General features: G+C 41.4%; 1 protein-coding gene across 13 annotated transcripts in view; it reads right to left on the bottom strand.

Moving 5' to 3' along the window:
* The window catches only part of TIAM1 (TIAM Rac1 associated GEF 1), a 201,480-nt gene that overhangs the window by 8,601 nt on the left and 171,804 nt on the right, over positions 1-21,075 (bottom strand). For 10 of the 13 annotated variants that reach the window (XM_062002004.1, XM_062002063.1, XM_062002087.1 and 7 more), the window contains 8 exons: positions 15,683-15,789; positions 7,370-7,549; positions 6,861-6,929; positions 6,406-6,531; positions 4,628-4,736; positions 2,334-2,513; positions 2,102-2,220; positions 275-383 (listed from right to left, as the gene is read on the bottom strand). In XM_062002004.1, the coding sequence (XP_061857988.1) occupies positions 275-383; positions 2,102-2,220; positions 2,334-2,513; positions 4,628-4,736; positions 6,406-6,531; positions 6,861-6,929; positions 7,370-7,549; positions 15,683-15,789 (999 nt within the window). The remainder of the gene's footprint in view (positions 1-274; positions 384-2,101; positions 2,221-2,333; positions 2,514-4,627; positions 4,737-6,405; positions 6,532-6,860; positions 6,930-7,369; positions 7,550-15,682; positions 15,790-21,075) is intronic. The other 3 variants (XM_062002044.1, XM_062002035.1, XM_062002013.1) reach the window with 3 other exon arrangements.

Below are 21,075 nucleotides of genomic sequence, written 5' to 3'. Positions count from 1 at the left end.
TCAAAGACAAATATCTTTCTACATAGCTCTCAATTCATTGTCTTGGATATAGGTTTAAGAAACTCTTATACTATTACAGCAGTCATCTCCAAACTCTTCACCAGATTTAGATCAACACAGATCAGAATTGGACTATTGCAGTGAAGAGAGAAATATGGGTTTAGGCTTCAGCCAACCTTGCAGAAGGCAATGCTCAGCTACCTTCAACAAATATCTGCTAAGGCATGGTTGACAGTCTTTTAGGCATTTGAAATAAAATGACTAGGATACAAACCAAATGCTGCCAGTTCAGGTTCCTTCTTCCATTTCCCCAGTGAAGCAGGAGGATTCAGCCATATCACTGTATTATGCAAGAGCAAGTCCCCCATTGAAAGGTCTGCAACCTGCCAACATAAAACACATGCACAACGTGTCATCAGTTCAAGAAAGCTTACTTGAATTTTCAGTTCAAGAAAACTTGCTTGAAGTTTATTCCTAAACAAACAAAAACCACTCCACAAGCCAACTTTTGGAATATTTCACCAGATGACTGCAAGTGCATGCAAACGGACTGTGACATTTAGCAACTGATGCCTGTAAATCCTCAATCAGCAAACATAAACTAAGACAAGTCAAACTCAGAGTCTGGGTCTTGCAATATGGTGGGAAGTCAGGGTAAAACCCTGACTTCTTGCATTTTTCTTCTCCTTTGTTCATCTTTCTCCCTGTTGCTTTCTTTCTATTTTGTCTGAACATTTAAGCATAGCCCACATCTTAGACACAGAGTCTGAACTAAAGTTTAGAGACCACGTCATGTGAAGCAGCCAAAGCACTTCCTCCCCACAGTTACCATGGCTCATGTTTTCACCCAAAGGCTCCTCTGTGGAAACCACATAGCTGGAAATGGTCTAACAAAGGAGTTCATAGCTGTTGTGAGGTATCTATTAATACTGCAGCAACTGGATCTTCTATTTTAACTCATGATCTCCTGGAGTGACAAATGAAGGGCCATCCCCAGTTTAGGGGCCATGTTAGCCCATTCCTTCACCCTTCTCTCAGCGAAGCCTGACTTTTGCCAAAGGAAACCACAGATAACAAACACAACAACCCGATAACAACAGCGACACTAAGTGGTTACTGTCTCCTCTCCTAGATTAACACCAAACTACAATTGCTCTCCCAACAGATATCATGGCATGCTCCCTCCCCACTGCTGCTTGCCAGTGCCAACCCTAGTCTCTGCCCTCAACCCATCATCTGATACTCTCTCCCTGCTGCTGCTGCTATCCAGCTCTTAAACACAAAGCTTCCTCACCCCTACTCAATCCCTCACTTCTTTTGCCTTATAGCCCAATACTTCTTTCATTTGTTCTTCATCCTGGCTTCTGGCAAAACCCATTACCATTAATTCATATGGTCATGTGTTTCTCCAGCCTTCACCTACATCACTGCTGAGTCCTCCTTGATCTTACTCGATTTTCCTCTTATTGCCCACCACTCTCCTTCCCTGACCTGCTGGACTGCAGACCTATATTTTATCAGTAAATGATGAGTCCAAGTCTCAGTCTTAAACTTCAAGACACCTTCTACAGGTTTCTGAGATGGTCAGTCAGGACCTTGACACATTTGCATACACATTGTATGAAGCATCCAGCCCTAAGCCCAAGGGTCTCTCACATATCAAAGCCCACTAACACAGGTTCTAAAAGAGAAATAGCACATTTCTCATACATTGCACCCCACAGTTTGATCTCTTCAAAGTGACTAAAGAGTTAAGTACAGGCTCGCCTCAGCATGCCACTCCACTCAGACCAGTGGGGCGAGATTACTTCTGTGCAACGAGAAGAGCCAAGACATGGACATAAAAATAGTAAACTGCAGGCTGGGGTGTGATTTTCAGTCAATCACAACATAGAAGGTGAACGAAACCGCTACTGCTTTACATTGATCTCAGTCATCAAACCATACACATAAAAGCAGTTTTTGAATTAGGATTTAATCTGTTTGCACCAGGATTGACTGAAATGACACAGCACAGAACTAAATACTTGATACAATTCAACATTTACACTACAGGTACTAAAATAACAGCCTTTTTCTCTAAAATCTGATCATCTGTTACCTCTTTTTTCTCCCCTGTTTGTTCCGCTATGAGTTGGTCAAACACTGCCCCATATTCTTCATGGATTTTCTGCATTTCATTAATGTGGCTGGCAACTTTGTTCATTGTTTTTATGGCCACTAGAAGAAAGACAGAGATAGGGGAAGAAACAAAAGATATTTTTAAACTTCTGAGTGGAAAGGGCAGGACAAGGGTTCCAGACCAGAGGTTAGACAGGGAAGCACAATGTTACCATCAAGGTGATAATGTTCTTCGCTGTCTACATCTGTCAGAGCAAAGAGCTCCTTCAGCAGGAGAGGGTATTTCAGTATCCGCTGGATGGGTTTGATGAGGTAAGACTCCAGCGTGGAGGAGTGCTGCCGTCGAGGATTCTGAGCATCCAGAAATGCCTTGAAAGCAGTATCTGTCTTGGCTGGAAGATTAAAATGAAGCAATTGGATAAATCAAAAATCAAAACAGTTCCTTCTCCAGTTTTAGGTTCATTTACCCAGATAGACATTTTGCACAGACATGCAGATTTCTCAGGTCCACAGTATTAGATTTATGCGCTTCAGATTGTGAGTTACTGATGCCTTGCCACAGACATGCTATTTATGATTTAACATCAGGCACTCACCTACTGTATCAATACTTGAAGTTTGAGGGTTTTCTTTTTCACTACCCACAGTATTTATGGCCTTGCAATTATGTTACAGCAGCATAAATTATTTTAATTATCTGCTTCATTTAAGAGGAGGCTTGAATTGGGCATCTGTAAGAAGCTAGTTCTCATTAATCTAGTCTGAAAGGCGCAGCTATACCACTGGGGAGTCTGGTTATTGTTACCACATTAAACCTTAAAATCCAATACTGGACAACAACAAAAATCAAGAACTACCCAGGAGGCAGGAAGCTGTAAACTTACGACAGTACACCAGATCTTGGGAGCACTGGCACACTGGACATCCAATTGCTGTCATCTTTTCTACCTGACAGCTACTGAACTTATAAAAATACCATTTGCTCTGTTGCTCCTTCTATTAAAACATGAATTTGTCCAGGGAGGTAAGTAAGGAAAAGGTAGCATTTTCAGACATACAAGTTATTCAGTGCAGGAGCAATTTCACATAATTGCTTTTATTAGAGTCATGTTCTCTGCCAAGGTTGGGTGATTTTTTTAGCAGACAGTCACCTGATTTCAACAAAGTAATTCAGTTTCAAATCCAAAAGTCTCCTGCCAACAGCTAAGGACACCAAATTACACTGGAAATACACTTCCAGGCTTTTTAAGAGATTTATCTTTGTGCCATAATTCAAGCACAACCATTTCTCATTTATAAATACAGTCAGCAACAAAAAAGCAAAATAAAACAACCAAACCTACCTAATCTACAGCCTTAACACTGAGGTCTAACAAAACAATGCTGAAAGAAAGCATGGATGTGACAAGCAACAAATCATGCATTCATGTATTTCACAGAGCTGCCAAGTATTCTCTGCAGTCTGGTAAATAAGAGTTTACAAGTAGAAATGACAAAAAAAGTGCACAGCAAAAAACAAAACCAAAAATGTGACAAAAGCAAAAAAGCCCACAAATTTGGATTATCAGGCATCCAGATGTTCTTTGAAAAATCATTCCTCCTTCATGGCATTGCTCCTACAACTGGAAGCATTTGGTTTTTTAATGTCTTGTCCAAAAACAAATTGCATGAAGCGCTGCTAACTCAAAGAGATTAGCACTTTCACAAGGGAAAAAACATCACTCCAAGGCAAGGAAGCCCATGAGCATTTATAAGCCAGACCAAAGTCCATTTATCTCCATCTCAGCAAGCCAAGCTCTGCTAGGCATTTGGACATGGAAACTTCTCAGGCACATTGGAAAAAAGGCAAGAGGGGGAAGCGAGGGGGGAAGAGAGAGAGAGCGAGCGTGTGCACAGTGAAGTTAAAATATTTAGACAGCTTCCATAAAACATTCTCCCAGGCTGATCCTTTCCTAGTGGCTGTCAGCATTCAACCACATTGGCTGGAGCTTCAGCGAGATCGCCACTAGCAAGGATTTATAGCATAAACTCTAGGAGGATCCAGAGGTCATTACCTGTATCACCACTCCTGGTTCCAAAGTACACAGTGATCCATTAGCACATGCCACATACCCCATTTATGAAATCTTTCCACTCCCCACATGACTGAAACCGAACATGTGAGAGGAGAATAAATTAAGCGTTGGGGGGGGAAGAAAAAACTACACGTGAGGTTAACAACCTCTTGTAATGTGCTACTTGGGTATCATTACATCGATGGTGGTCCAAGAGCATGGAGCTCTCTGCAAGCCTCTCAGGCCAGGTAGACTCACTTCCCTACTGTGAAGGCTCCTGCAGAGCAGCCAGGTTTGCATGTGTCTGCCACAACTTTTCTTGCATGGTCTGGGGTGCAGTAGCCACCTCTCAGCATCCACGAAGACAACTTGCACTAGTCACAGCAACATGCTGGTTTGGACATCTCTCTCTCTGCATGCCCAGATCTGTTTGTCCAGCACTTGGCTCTTACCTTTCACCAGTACTTTGGGGACTTTTGTGTGGCTGGCACAGAAGGCACTGTACAGCTTGAACCGGTCAGCGTAGTAAAGAAAGGATCCACCCAAGGAAAACAACACTTTCTGGGATTTAAAAAAAACAAAACAAAACAAAAGACAGGTAGGCAAGAGAAAAAAAACACATGAAAGTCAGTTATTTTCCCTTCTGCCAGGTTATCTGAAGTTTCCATTTAGGTTTTGGATGACAGGACACTGCATTTTTAGCCTTTTCACACCATCCAGCAAGAAACAAGCCCAGTCTTGGTGCCTGGATTCAGGCTATGTGGTTAATATCATTAGCCAAGTTCTAGTTAGGATGATCTGGAAACTCAACTGTCTAGAAAGGGAACTAGATTCCCAGCTCCAGAACTTTATTTCAATGTCTGAGCTTAAAATCTTATTGATCTAAGTAATGACCAGAGGCCACAGGAAGGACTGGATGTATCTGACTTTGTAATGGATCAAGACCCTAAGAAGCTGCAAGCAAGACTATTATTGCTCTGCATAGACACACCAAAGTCTTCACTCTCTTGAAAATGAGTTTGTGTTAAGGGCCAAACACAATCTTTCCCTAAGATGTCTATGTCACAGTTAAGCATTTGCTCTGCTACCCACCTAGGAATGAGAATAGATGGGGTGAGGAGGGTGAGACAACACATAGGCAACTTGCATATGAGTCAGCAGAGGGAAGTAATCTGCAGAACTGAAACCACAAAGCCCTGAAGTTCCATTTTGCACACTGCTCTCAGATCATGGCCATAGGACAGAACTGGACGTGAAGCTGATGTGCCTTTTATGGAAAGAAGTGGAAACAGCATCACTCAGAAGACAGTGTCTTCTCTGTAGGAAGTTTCTTCCCCACGTCTCTCAAAGCTGAGAGCACATACACAGTGGTCACAGAGGGGCTCCTACCTACTAAAAAAGTGTCCCTGCGCTCTCTGTAAAGGGCACCTTTCGTACAAAACAAAAGCTGTTGTAGTTACGCAAGGGCGGCATACATGATTGATGCTTATTTTAAACAAGGATCTGATGGCAAAGCCACATATACACAAAAGACAAATTCTTTCAGTAGTTCTTCCAGGGCTGTCTGTTAGCTGAAGAACAATCTCAGTGGAATTATTATTATTCATAAAGATATCCTGTCCTCTATCAAGGTGAGTGCTCAAAGCAAGTGTAAAACTCCAAAAAGACAGAACACTGTATTAGCTGCTTGCCATATATCCACTTCATGACTGCACTATAAATAAAACAAAATGTCTCCTTCCTCATTTTCCTTTAAGAATGAAGTTTATATCTCTTTAGTTTATATTTCTACCTTTGATGCACATCTGCTGCTAGCTGGAAGTATTTGCCATAGATTTCCGTCATGCATCAAAAGCCCAAATACAGAATTTGGCTTACTCTTCTGATATTTAGTCCTAGTGGGCTTCTGAAATGCTGTGTTAGACTTGTCAAAACAAAGATTTTATGGAACTTGCCATTTCTAGCTTTTCCTCACAGGCCAATACTTGAAATCTGGCAGAGGGGCAAGAATAGTATCTAAAAGCATTACAGGTTTCTAGGGCTCTCTATGGCTAAAAGTAGCATAAACTACAGCTGACGCAGGATGTTACTCAAACAGCTCCAGCATTAGCTAAAATTTAATCTCATGTATAAATAAGTACATGTACATTTTACATGAACAGTGGCAGCAGTGAGACAAATACAATGAAGAGTTTTAAAAGACTACTCAGAATGTAAATAGTGAGACTACCTTAAATTGTTCAACTTTTTCAAGCTTTTCCAGGTCTGGAACCAGCCTTACTCCATCTTCAAGAGTTTTCAAGAACTCTACCTGGAATGCTACCATTTCAGTCAGATTCCCAAAGAGAACATCCAGCTAATAGGAGGGATACAAAAAGTAAAAGAAAAAAGTATGAAGAAAGATGCTGACAATATCATCTTTGCAGTTAAATCACATTTTCTAGAACTTCAGTAATTCTTAGTCCAATTGTATAATCAGTGTGATGTCATGGAAAAAAAAGCTACAGACTACACATTATTGAGCAGTACCTTCATACTCTGTTCAGTTCATTATTTTAGAAGAAATAGAATTCAAAATTTCTCCATATCTCTTCCTCAAGCAAGACAGTCAAGCTGGGGGGGTGGATAGAGCAAAGGGTTGTGCATAAGCTAATCTAGCAAAAAGATAGGCAACAGTTAACATACCTCATCTGGTGTGAGGAACGTTTCTTTCTGTAGAGGCTTCAGGTATCTCTCCATTAGACAATTTAAGTCCTAAAAATTCAGAAAAAAAAAAAAAAAAAAAAGATTCCCATGTTGCTTCCTCAAACTATCTCTGAATAGTTGAAGTTTACCTAGTCTATGAATTTTTCCCCTTCACACATTAAGACAAAACAGTTGGGTTTCATGGAATTTAAGGTAGTAAAAGGAAAGATTTACACACTTTTACTTTAAAAATCAATACCAGATCTCATTGAGCAGTGCCCTCTGCACACCAGCTGAGTAACTGCAAAATAACAGAATAAGAATTTGGAAAGCCTACCAATTTCAGAGATTTAGCTTACATTCAATTCTACATTCTGTCCCTAGAGAGCAAGTTAACTAAGAGTTATGTGCATGAAACGTAACTTGAAGTATTAGAGAAGAAACTAAGAACATTTTCCAGAAGGAGGAGAAATATTAGTAGAGGGAAACAACACATCAAGACCCCTTACTTTGACATAGGTGCGTTCCGTCTCGAGAAGTTCACAGATAACCTTTCGCAGTTTATCTGCGTCTGTGAGTTGTCTCATGGTGGCCTGGTGGGGTCCTGTAAATTCCTGAGGATGAGCACTTGAATCAGAAGGGTTCATTTCATGCAGACTGCGACAGAAAGCAGCGACTTGCTCTGTGCTCTTTAAAAAGAAGGAAGAGGAAAGACCAATGGTAACATTTTAAGAACTATAGGAACGATGGAGCTGAGAAGCCTTTGCAGTCAAGCAGTTGCAGCTTGGGGGCTTTTTAACAGACACCAAAGTCCAGATGTGCACACATCATATATCTGTCCATTCTATCTCTCACTAACTGGGGTTAAGGAGAGGCAAAAAAGAGAAAAGAAAAAATGCACAATTCAAGTTAATTGAAGTGCTGTTCAATAACATTCCTGGTTTCAGATAAGCATGAACTTTTAATTGAAACAGGCTTGTCCAGCACTTAAGACTGAAAAACAAACAAACAGGCCCATGAATTGGGATGCAAACATAACACACATCCCAGCGCTCTGCCAGTTCCCTAATCTAGTTTGCAACAGTGCTGTGAATAGCTGTGTCAACACAGACAAGGAGACAATGTGGAGACAGGAACCATTTGAGCATTTTTTCAGGGAAGCAGAGTCATCTGGGGAACCAAAGCCTCCCAAGGCTTCAAGCGCAAGCTCTTTGGGAAGGTAACTCTAGATATGTTCTGTGCCTGGAAACACGCCTTGCAAGGCAAATTTCTTCCTCATAAGTCAAGCTTTTCAGTGCTGCTATATCTAGTTGGTTTCTTTAATGTTTAATCAGCCGTCTACATATAAAGACAGTTATCCTCTCTTCACCTCCTCATGTTAAAGATATATTCTCACATTTTCTGTTACGCTGAAAACTTTGGACTGTGTATAATCTCTGGTGTCAGTGATGACAAGCCCAGCCTTCTAGGGTTGCCAAAGCAGCAGCGTGCCCTTGGCTCCATTCCTCCCACAGACCTGGAGAGGGCATAGGAGCGAAAAAAGCTGCTGAACTTGATCACACCTCTCTAACCTTCTGCATCTAATCCTGTCATGGTATCTCAATCCAAATTTAGTGGCTTTCCAGCACTCCCTTTATAGCTCTCCACACTAAAACAACTGACTCAAAATTAGGTTGTTCACAGACTATGCAGAAAGAGAAGGAAAAAACAAACAAAACCCAAACAACAAAGAAAACCCCAAACCAATCAGAAAAAAAAAAAAAAAAGAAAAAAGACAATCACATCATCACCTTGAACTTTGGAGACACTTCACTTGCAAAAACTGGTAGCAACAAGCTCATCCAGAGCCTGCACTACCCCACACCTTCATGATGACCCAGTACTGAAAAAAAAATGCAATTTTTAAGCTGTGCAATCTACTCACACAGAGCTGTTTTTCTCTCTCAGTGCATCTACATTGCCATAAAGTCCAAGAGGAGCACTAAGCATGCCAGTGACAAGTAAGGGATTTCCTGACACAAGTGCTTATTTCCTTATGGCTATAACCGCTCACCTGAGTGTACCACTGCAAGGCATATTAGTAAAGTTGCTTATTATGCAAAAGATTGCTTTCTTCAGGACAAGTGTAAGCAACAAACTAATTGTAACTGACTATCTATACAAAAATGACTCTTGGACACAGTTCACTACAGGAAAAAATATTCATCTTCAGTATCTGAGGTTTAATTCCGTTGAGGAGGAAAGGATAAATGTTCTAAGTTGAGGGCAGGAAGAAGCGGGGTGTAGTACCAGTCCATTTCCGACTAACTCAGTTTCTGATAATAGCACGACACCCAGAGTTAAGATTTATTAGTCAAAGTAATTGCTCTTATTTCTCAGCAAGGGTCCACCTATACTCTTTAAGAATAAAGCATAGCTAAACCTTTAGGTTAAGCTTGCACTAGGTTTTAACAGGTGTGAGCCTGATGCCAACAGCCCCAAATTCACACAGTGCAGAGCTGAAAGCTTGCTTCAGCACAGGCAAAAAAATACCTGCCTGGATTACCTGCTGTGCTGGAAAGGGACAAAGAATTGACAATTAATATATGTTAATCTGAGCCTGCACAGACCCAGGATATACAGGGTTTGCTCAGAAACCTTTAGCTTTGTTAAGACCACTTTGTGAAAGAATATTTGAGGAAGACATACCAAGTGGCATTTTGTTTTAAGAGCCAAATGTATGAATAAATATAATGTATAAAACACAGTATGGAATAAAAATCCAAAAATAAACCAAGTGTTTCAAGCAGTTGATGACAGTTCAAAACACTCTGCAGACAGCTCACCATCCTGTGTATGCACTTGCAACAAATTACAGAGAAAGATGGGTCATCCAGAAAGAGAGAGCAAAAACCCACCTACACCATGAAACACCAGTTAAATGCTAACAAATAGTTGAAAACGGGATAACTGTCATACAAGCCCACAGTTTGCCCTTGAAGGCATAGTTACTCCCATATGCCAAAAAGGAAATCTAAAAACACTTCTAAAAGCCTTATCACCAGTTGTGCATGCTAAATAAGCCATTTGCTGACTTCAGCCATGCCTAGCCTCAGTCAGCAGCAACACACTCCTCCTTGATACTGCTCTGCCTCACATCTTTTTATGTATTTCCCAAATACCACTTACCTGATACTCTTTGGGCAGACAAATATCTCAAACACAGTAACGTTCACAAACCTATTCTCCTGCTTGTTCATTGAACAAATGGCCTTGTTTCATTGCTGAATGTAATCCTGTCTACATTTACTTCAGAAAAATCCCAGTGATCAATTTCTAGACAGAAAGCAGATTCATATTGTACCTAGGGAGGTTCAGAACACAACTGTTTCGCTGAAAACTCACAAACAGTATTAACAAAGCTTTTCTGTCCCCATTTTCCTAGAGAAAGTGGTTAAAGTGGTGAAGATTTGGAACAGAAACAGATTCTTTTCTCTCCCAGTATCAGCTCTGTCTGTCAGCTGTAACAATGATAGCACTGAACCAGGACTTCTCTAGGAGAATTACCACATCACACTTCAGGCACAATTCTGTGAGTAAACTCATTTAGCAACTTTAAAATGAGACAGAGGGCTGGCACAACTGGGCTGTAAAGTGAAGTTAGGTACTCTGCGAGTAGCTTAACCCCTCCTCTGCTGGGGGCTCAACAGAAGAGCTAAGCTCACATCCTTTCCATGCAGGAGAAGCAAGTCCTTAAACTCATCAACCACACAGATGCTCCGGACAGTGGGGGGTTTTGGCTGCCTGCCTTTTGAAAGCAGAGGACCATTTTCTCTTGCACTTAATGTATAAAGACACACAGGTGCCTGGGCATCAGGCAGACTGCCCCCTTGAAAGGCACACGGTACTTCTGTTCTGCCACAGAAGGATAACTCTAAGCAGCATTGATCTCTCAAACAAAACTAGACTAAAATGCATCCTTTCATACATTGCCAGGACTGCCAACAACACAGCACAACAACAAAAACCCTCCACAGGGCATATACATTACAGCACAGCTCCGAATTTATAACCTGAAAATTAAAGCAGCACGAAAAATTTGTTTAACTGCTAATTACTTAGCCTAGTCGTGTTGCACAGGAGATCTGCTCACCGAATACAGCACACGGTACAGAGAGTCACCGGCTCTCCCAGCGCTTTCGCCCTTGCTTTTACGGTTAGCTCTCCAAAGAGCTGACATCGCTGGGAAGGCAGCAATGCCAGAGCCGTCACTCATCTAGCAGCCAAATCCCAGCTCTGCACATCTTCAGCCGATCCGAAAGGCTTTTCCCACTCCAAACAGATACTCCGTGCTGCTTACTTAGCGAGCACCGCAGACGGTGGCTGCATTTTAATAAGGAAGGGCACTGACCATATTTCTCTAAGCAAAGCCTTCCCGCATATGTCATTTGCCGCCGGCCTCGTTCACTCACCGCATCAGCTGGAATTAAAAGCCAGTTACCAGTCGAAGCTGAGAACTCAACGCTGCTTTTCATAGACTCATTAAGGGGAGAACTTCAGCAGAGAGAAGCTGAAATGCAGCAAAAGCAGAGGTGAAGGCAGCCTGGGAATATAAATGTCTGATGCCTGTGGCTGAGCACAAGCCGATTGGCTACAAATGGCACTGCTGAAGAATATTAAACATCTGAAGGGACACAGGCATAGAATTAAAAGAACTTTAAAAAGCCAGTTATGCCACTGCAAAAGCCTACCCCTCAAATCCCTGTTTTAATCCTTTCACGTCTATTGCAACACACTGAAGGTTTTGAAACTTAATTCTAGTCTTGAATAATGCTGCAGAGAGAAGATGACCTATTTTCTCCGGAAAAAAAAATACCTCTAAATGGTGTAAGCATGTATACATACACAGAGGCCATCACAGCACGCTCCTGCACGCACGAGTGCTGTAAGGTAATTAGCTTTCAAGATGTCTTTAAATTAGAAATAGGGGAAAAGGAGTGTCCTGCAGTATTTTAATCTATGACAGTTTTTAAAACACATCCCCAGTTCAAGTCAAGGGATCGGTAAAAAACATATATGCACAAAACCAGATCTTGAGATGCAACACAACACCTGTCTTAGCCTTTGGAAACCTACAACATTAAGAACTCGCACATATACTCAGTTTTCAAGGTACTTCCTTTCAGATTTGATTTATTCTACAATATTCAGAAGTAACTATTTCAGAAATTACTCTCGTAGGAAATGTTCCCAATATTCTGTTTAACAGGGGACTGATAGAGGGGCATCATCTAGATTTCATGAACAGCCTGAAACTTGAATTCACACACTAGATGAAAACAAGCCTGAAGAGGTAGCAAAGAGTAGGCTTTCCTTCACTCTTTTCCTTCCTATTTCTCTCCTTCTCTTTGTTCTCATATGAAATAAGGGGTGCAAGGAAAGTCAGGAGTGCATCCTTGAGCAGAAGCAACTGGGAGCACAGATCAGGCTACTGCCAGCTGCCAGGCTTAAAGAAACAGAGTTTCTGCACCCAGAAAGTGTGCCTGCTCATTGTTTACCTAGATATACTGTACCCGCCAGATACTGTACCTGAGAGGGCTGGTCAACACAGAGAAAGCATCATGAAATTAGATAGGGAGCATATTCAGAAATCAGCAGCTATACTACACCGCAGCACAGCTGATGCCTTACTATACCTTGGCTATGGGTTTCTAGCATTGTATCAGAGTAGTTCTACACCTCATTCTTGCTTACCATTGTAATGAACTCCTTTGACAATAGTGATGGAGAACTAAAGTCTATGTTATCAGGTCTTCGGGATAACCAGAATGTAAGACTTTTAGCAAATGGAGGAACACTCAGAGCTACTGGCATACCTTCCACATCCTTCACCACCATCAACAGCTTGTAGGCTTTTCCAGATTAAGAAACAAAGGAGGCACCAATGCTAAGGAAACACACACCCACGTGCACACATGCTGGGCTGGGGGAAGGGAAAGAGACAGCTAGGAGGGAGGAGGAGAAGAAAGGAAGACACATTCAAGTACTTCCTGTGTTATAAATCCACCTATAATCTTCATAAGAAAATTACAGGTAAGTCAGAAGGGACCCAGGCCCAGCTTTTGGTAACATTTCACACAGCTTACCTGCATTAAAACCTACCCAACCTGTGCTACGAGAGCAGATGAAGGACAGCTGCGGCGCTGCGTTCCTCTCCTTTTCCCATGAATTATTAACTCTCCCCCAGGATCGCTTTGCTGGCTGGAGAGCTGGGAAGTTTCCTCAGAGAAGCTGGGAGCTCTGCTCCCTGGCAGCACTCTGCAGGCACCAGCAGACAGCCAGCACCACAGCAGAGAGCGGTGGTGCTTGCAGGATTAAGCCCTGCCTCAGGATCATGCTATCACAAGGCAAAAAGACAACCCCAAATGCTATTTTCGGATCTTCAGCTGCTAACGCTGCATCTGGGCTGAAAGAAAAGGAACTCTGCGTTTTAGCTGGGAGGCTCCAGCAGAGTCAAAATGGATTTCCTCTGCTGCCCAGCCCTGAATGGGTAAGAGTGCTCCTGTCTTTCTTTTGCAACAAAGAGCAGAAAATAAAGGGAGTCTCCCCTGAACTCCACCATCCAAGGAAGACTGGAAGCTGTGGCAGTAGTGTGATAGAGGGGAAGATGCCCATCCTGGTAGTACGGAGGGCAAAGCGTTTCATTGCCCACGTACAAAAATAACCTGTGTAAAACAGCGCTGAGGACATCAGCTTAATTGTCTGTGCCATAATCCTAGAAGCATGGAAAGGTGTGCCAAGGCACAGACAGGATAACACCTCTGCTTTTTTGCCCCCCCCCCCCGCACAGTACCAGACAAGTGGTGACTTTCCATGGAAAAAACATCTTGCAGTCTCCTTACTCCCCACACTGATAGATCAGCTTTCCCAAGCACATAGAAAAGCAAGTGGATTAGGAAAACCCTCCCATTTATTGGGCATTTTTTTCTTTACTATATACTGGAAGGCACTGCAGAATAATTTGGGAGTTTCTCTATAGGCATTACAGAATGATTTGAAGGTTTCTATAGCTTTTTTTTTTAGAGAGGAACCTCAAAAAAAGCCCACTTAGTACAGAGCTCTTCTGTGTGAACAGGGACAATGGCATTGTCACAGACAATGGCGAGTCTGCCAAACTGAGCACATTGTACATACACTATATGCATACAGGTCTTTTTTTTTAATGGGGGACATTTCAAGCAATTTCTCTCACAACAAACAGAATACAAAGTAAGATGCCTCACTCCCCCATCTCACGCAAACAAAACAAGGCATATTTCTGAGTTTCAAAAGAAAACATGTCGTGATGGCAACATTTCATTTACAGTAAGACAGGTGTTCCTCTCATTGGAAATTGAGGCTTGTTAAGAGTTATGAGCTACTCTTCCAATATACAAATATCAAGCATTAGAGCTGCTAACTCACATTTCTCAGTTTAACTAAATCTTCTGAGCCACGGGGCTAATCATGTAATCCTTATGCCTTGCTTCAGGCAATTACAGCTCTGAAGATCCAGGAGGCAAGATGCAAAATGGAACCCCACAGCCTGTCACACAGTTCAGAAATAGAAAGCTACAGAAAACACAGTGAGAACATTTATTCCCCAAGCAGCTCTGTGTTATGCTCTGTGCTCTTCCACAGCTTCAGTGTTTAACAGAAGAGGCTACTCTCAGAGCATATGAAAATCCCACGTATTTACAGTTAAAAACACCAAAGCATCAACAAACACTTCTACTTACTGAAGAATAAATTCTTTGTACTTACAAGAAAAGGTTCCGTACTAAAACCTGGAAACAAACCGTATGACAAACCTCTGTATGCAAGCACTGCATATATTTAATGCATAGGAATGCTTTCCCTTATCTGGCTTCCACTGTATGGCTATCAAAGACAAAACTAGAGGCTAGTGTGACATAAGAGATCAGGAAACAAGAGGCCAAGGTCTTTTCCTTCCTTTTGCTACAATAATGGAGTAGAATAGCATAGCGATCAGCTCAGAGCTCACCATGACACATTTTACTTAAAACAACAGCTGAGAAAAAAACCTCAAAACATGTACAGAAGTACAAACTGAGATCTGATTCTCATTAGATCATTAATTCTGTAGAAAAATAGCTGTAAGCTCTTACCATCACCTATGCAAGTAATATGTAAAAGCAATCAGTGTCTCACTTGATTCTGCCTCAGAAGCTACTAATCACCACAACTAATAAAGCTCCCCAACAGCAGAGCAAGTGAAAAACCAACCACTGTGAAACCCATCCCTTAATAGATGGCAATTAGCAACCCATTTGCACAACCTCTTAGATGTAATTGGAGAGTTTGTATTCAATTTAAGGTAGATTGGCTATAATTAGTTTGCATTTAAAAACTACCATGTGCAGTATGCTATTGATTTAAGGAAATGCTGTTTAACTTACATTCCTTCCATGCCTAGAAATCAAGAAATAAGAAGAAATAGTAATAATGCACTCTCTTTCAGCATCTTTCGATTCAGCTGACCTGCCCTGGTGAAGAAGGTGATAAAAGACCCCATTTAAAAATTATCTAGGAGTATTATCACAAGATACTGAAGATGTGAACCAATCCTGGAAAAAGAGCACAAGTCTTGCTTAAGAGGTAGTGATGTGCCATAATCAAAGCTGTAATTTATTACATTCAATATCATCCGTAAACACCTTAAAAAAAGATTTCCATTTTCCCAAGAAAGATGCTCTAATTGTGTGCAGCTGTGTAGCCAGCACACCAGCTGTGACTGTACTGTGCCTTTGCTCCTGTGTCATGTGAAAATGAAATTTTCTCACCTTGCTCATCTTATCAGCCTCATCAGATGACTCCAAGTCTTGTGCTTCTGCCTCTTCTGGAGCTGTCTCAACAGAGCTGTCTGGGTCGCCGCAAAGTGAGTGCCCTGCTGAAATGGAAATGTGTGTGAAAACTCAACCAGAATTTACACAAATTAAAAAAACTCAACGCAGCAGACGTGGAGTTCCCATGGCGGGCCAGGCCCCATCCTGCACACAAGTACGTGCCAACAAGATGTTGTGCCAGAGGCACTCAGTGACCTCAAAGGAACACCTCGTTTTAGAGCAGGGGCCAGGTTTAACTACAGGTGTAATAACACACAGGTTATGGCCAGACACCCTATTTAGTTGGAAACTACCAAAGGAGATTCAGAGATAAGGCTTAAATGCAACACTGAAATTCTTATGTTTGGTATTAATTTCTTGGCTGCCAAACAATTACCTACCTTTATACTTCAGTGGTTTCAGATGGAAACTGCAGTATGTGAACAGGCAGACCATGCCAAGAAACAAGTCTTGGTCAGCCCTTCCTCCAAGTTAAGTTAAATGCGGTTATTTCCAATTGCTTGCGGTTTTGCCCTAACACGCCCACTACTGAGTTTCTATGTGGATCTTTAATGGAACAAACTCAGACTTTGCAGTTTTTAGGAGTCTACTGCATTAACTAAAAACTAAATTTTGTTTCTATCGGTATGTGGCAACAACGATCCACCCCTATGCCTGAGCCCTCTTCTGGAGACTATGTGGTTGAACAGCTAATAACTCCTTCATGATTGGTAAGTAAATGATTAGTTACCTGCAAGTGACAAAAGAGAGAAGAGCACCAATCCTAGCCTGAGAGGTCTATATACAAATAACTTTTTTTGAGATCTCTTTCTCTGGCTCAAGTAGCTGCAAGAAGCAGCACTACTGTACCTTAGGCAGTCTTCACAGAAAACCAGATTTCATGCACATTCAAGTTCTATCTATGGCAAATTGCAGTGACCACTGACGGACTGAACTCTGCCAGGAATGCCTCAGTTAACTCTCCAAGATGCCCCCATTAATCTTCAAGCCAGCATAAAGGGACACTCCATAGTTCACTAATAGAACAGCGAATGTTCCACCAGCAATTATACCTTTCATTCCATTACATTTATTCTTTAGGTAATGCAGAAAATCCTTATCAAAGTTCAATAAACACAGCAACATAGCAAAGCCTCACTTTTCAAAACCCAAGACTGCACAGACTATATTAACACAGCTTTTGGTTGCATCATTACGATGCAGCATTTCAGCATTTTGGTGGAAAACTGAAACTTTTCTATAGCAGAACAGAATTATTTTCAAAACTGTTGTGGGTTTTTTGTTTGCTAGTCTTATGAATAGGAGCAGCCCAACAGCATAGTATGATGTTGTCGGCACGCAGTGGTCCAGCAGCTATCCCCTCCTGTTCACTACTGAGGTGAAACACGGACATTTCACAAAGATTAACAGCGATTTAGCACATTGGATGCAGCATCATTTCTACGTTACTCCCATCACGACTCTCCTGTTACTTGCTATTTTTCAGTTAGACATTTCAATTTAGGTAAGTCACGTATATTTGTCCATAAGGAGCATTTGGCTAGACAGCAATGCTGTGAGTAAAAAAGCCACAGTGATGATAACACACATCTGTTATACTGATGCATTTCGGTTAAACACTATGCGGTTTGGCCAAAAAGGCTGTAATAGTGTGGATGGTCTTTTTTAATTCAGATAAAATTGCAAGCTTCTTTAAAATCAAAAGATGGTGAAACAACAAACTACAACTACATTTGTTTATATTTATACTAGAACAAAACATATTTTGAGACCCCAATTACCAAAACCAATTTTCAAGATGGTACAAGATTTTCACTTTGTTGAGTCTGGAAATAATTAGGAAAATTCAGAATTCAGAAATCTGGAAATAAATTCAGAATGTATTCTGCACACTAGGATGGAGCTAAATTGGACATCAAATGAGATGAAGAGGACATAAAAGGTAGTTCATAGCTGAGCTTTTGGAAGAGAGTTTACCTTCTGAAAAGATGTGACTGTAGGGGTTGTTTGGTAACACAATATATACTTGAGAATTGTTTGTCCTGTAGGAAGACAGGTTTTCTGAGCCTTGTCAAGACTTCATCAGCTGCGACTATCAGGTTTCTGGTCTCTCACTAATGGGGAAAAAAATCTTAAAACCTTTAAGCTATCCATTAATAAATAAGAGAACAAAATGTGCTATGTGTCATAATTTATTTTGGGCAGTCTGGGTTTTTTCACTGCAATTAATTTCCAATTATAAGCCACGTGAAATACATCCTACAGCTGTTTCTCACCCCAAGCCAAGGCAAATAATGTTTGTTTGGGGGTTTTCGTTTTTGCTTTTAAGCTACCACTTTTTCTTTTCCTGTATATTAAAACACCACTTAATCTGTTTCCTGCAGTATAAACACTTTTACCCAGTAGACAGCAATCTTTCATTTGCGCCTTAATGAGCAGTCACACAGTACATGTGCTCAGGGTATTTCTAATGTCTTAAGCTGCCAAAGCCAATGTCAACTTTAGCAGGTTTATCTGCTGGTTGTTAAATGCAAGGAATCGGTTCAATAATGCTGCACATTCCTGCCTTTTAATGCCTTCCAGTTACCATCCCCACTTCTGTCAGGTTCATGACATCATTTTATTTTTGCGCTGTAAATCTTTATTTAGCTCTGCAAGGAGCTCTGAGGACAATGTGCTCATTTCCTTCTGCAGTACCTGAACACTGCTCAGCCACTACCATTTGACGGGGACGATAACAGATGGGTTTCACTTGACATTAAGGAATTAGAAAGAGAAATTCAAAAAGCAGCAGGAAAAGGGGGCCAAATCTGCATGGCCATCAGCAGTGCAATATCCATGCCATTATGACTAATGACCATTAACTAACTCCTACTTATGGCTATAACTAACATAATAAAAGGAAGTCTTATATCACTGGAGCAAAGGTGCTGGGTCTTAAAAGCCAGAATCACGTAAAGCTTAAGCACCATTCCAACACTTGGCTAAAATTTTCCACAGCTGCTGCTTCCAATCTGCAGGTCTGCTGTCGCTTGAGATTTTAATGAGACTTCCATAATATTTAGTATTGCTCTTCAGCCCACTTCTTGTTGCCAGCTTTTCTCTTCTTTTTTTTTTTTTTTAATGCTTTGGAAATAAATACTGCTAGCCAAGCTCTGTCAGCTCTGGTGCAAAGCTCAGAAATGTGCATCCTACTAACAAAAAAAGCAGCACACGAATCGGAAAACCTTGCATTTTCATGCCTGATTCCCAAGCGTGTGGCACATGCAATACCGAATGTAGTCCTCTCAGTGGCAGCAAAGGGCAAGGGCAGCAATCTGCAAGTCTATCATGTGCTGTGGGCGAGAGGCAAAAACGGGCTCTGTTGGTTGAATGCTTTAGTTTGTAACCTTAAGGTGCCTCAGTTTCCTGGGCTGGTTGTTTTGCACATCTCAGTGCCTCACACAACACCTTGACGTGTGACTAAGCGATTGCTATGGGACTGCTGCAGCCAGCCAGCATCAGGGACTGAGGAGCTCAACCCACGTCCTTCCCTGACCACCTGCCAACACTTGCTGCCTGCAAAAGTGTGACGTGCTCCTCCAATACTTCTTTCACAGATGAAACTCAGAGATACTAGAAGTCAAATTTAGCTATTGCTTAATCACTTTCAGTGGGAAAAACAGGAGCGACTCCCACCCAAGCCGCAACTGCAAAACACGGAGCAGGTAGAATGTTACTACTCCACCAGAATCCCAGACAAGACACGCGGGTGTCTGTGCTACTGCAAGAAGTACTGCAGAGGTTTCAGAGGCCAGTTGCTTTCAGTGGCTCGTGTTTGACTGTAATCTTAAAAGAAAGGGTAATGCTTTCTTGGGTAGTTCAAAAGTAGCTTCCTTAAACAAAGTGTCATTCCAAATGCTGTTGAGGAACAGCCCTGTTTTGACAAGACTACCTTTCAGAACAGCCTCAGTCATTAAAGAGAACAATTTCAATACAAATTGTTTCAATACAAATTTAATCTGTCTCTCGGATTAAATTTTTAAGGCAAAATTTTGCCTATAAACCCACAATTTTTAAAAAAGGGAGTATGCATTTTTTTTTCTTTTTCAGAAGAATTATGTTCAGCTTTGCAACACTGAAATGTGAAAGAAAGAAATATCGTTTTTACATTGGGGCATTCTGTCCCATTTGGAAGATCCAAAGAGTTGATAACTTCTCCAAAGACCTGCAAAATTGAGCTACAACTTTCACAGTTTGAGTTTGCTGAGCTGTCAAAGAAGAGTATGGGAAAAAACTGGGAAACTCTGCCTTTCCTCCAGAGTTACAAAACAAACCCCATCCCATCATATTTTTTTTTCCCCTTCAAACAAACTCTATTGCTGCTCTTTCCATTTCATATAGATAATAAAGTGCTCAAATACAGAAAAATTCTGCTGAATGTAATTCAGTTTAATCACTCTTCCTGGGGAAAATGCAGATTCACTGAAGCCTTTTCTGTACCAATCGTGCCGCACATTTCACCCTCTACAGGCCAGAGGCCTAGTCAGACACTTGTAATATGCTGGAGTAGCCCCTTAGGAGTAAACTGGAATTTTTATAGATGTAAAAATGAAGCACGTGCTCAGGGACCTTGGAAACCAGGGACACTGACGAGAAGAAAAGAGTCTTTTCTTTGGCAAGTTCCATGCTGCAGCCTGGGGCTGTCGGAGCCGGCAGAGGGAGCAGCAGCACAGCAAGAGAATTCGGAAGATGAGAAAGGAGGGAACCAGGAATACGTTTCCTGCAGCTACAATAAGAAGAAGGGTCAGAAACCTGACGCCGCAATGAAAAAATGAACAGGTTAATAGCCACGCTGTTTATTTCAACAGCAGATCTGACAGTCTTTAGAAAAGCCGTGACCGAGACCTCGGAACAAAGTTCTGATTGAAGCAACACCCTTGAGCTTCGGCTTTTAAGCTCTTAGAAAATAGAGTTTATGAACAACAGTTCTGCAAGTCTCTGATTAATTATATGCAAGACTCTCAGATCGCTGCTGCAGTAAATGCCCCTGGAATTGTTAAATCAAGCACTGAATGATAACAGTATTTTTTAACATGCTAGAAAAGGTATGAAATTAAGTCCTCTGCCTCAGGAAAAGCACCCTGAAGAAATTAAGCTTAGTTAGCCTCAGCTTGTTCTGAAATGCAAATTACTTAGCCTAAGGGGACCTGTGACAGGACGAGGATGGAATGAAAATTAACAGCCAATCTTACAGTGCAATGACAGTTTGTTTCAGTTTTATACCATAGTCTTTAGAGAGTGTGTTAGCTTCAGCCCATGGTTCTCCTACTTTCTGAGTGACAAAATAA

This window comes from Colius striatus, chromosome 1, assembly GCF_028858725.1.
Source record: "Colius striatus isolate bColStr4 chromosome 1, bColStr4.1.hap1, whole genome shotgun sequence".
Lineage (NCBI taxonomy): Eukaryota > Metazoa > Chordata > Aves > Coliiformes > Coliidae > Colius > Colius striatus.
Note: the sequence above shows the minus strand (reverse complement) of the source record. Positions and strands in the feature narration are given on the sequence as shown.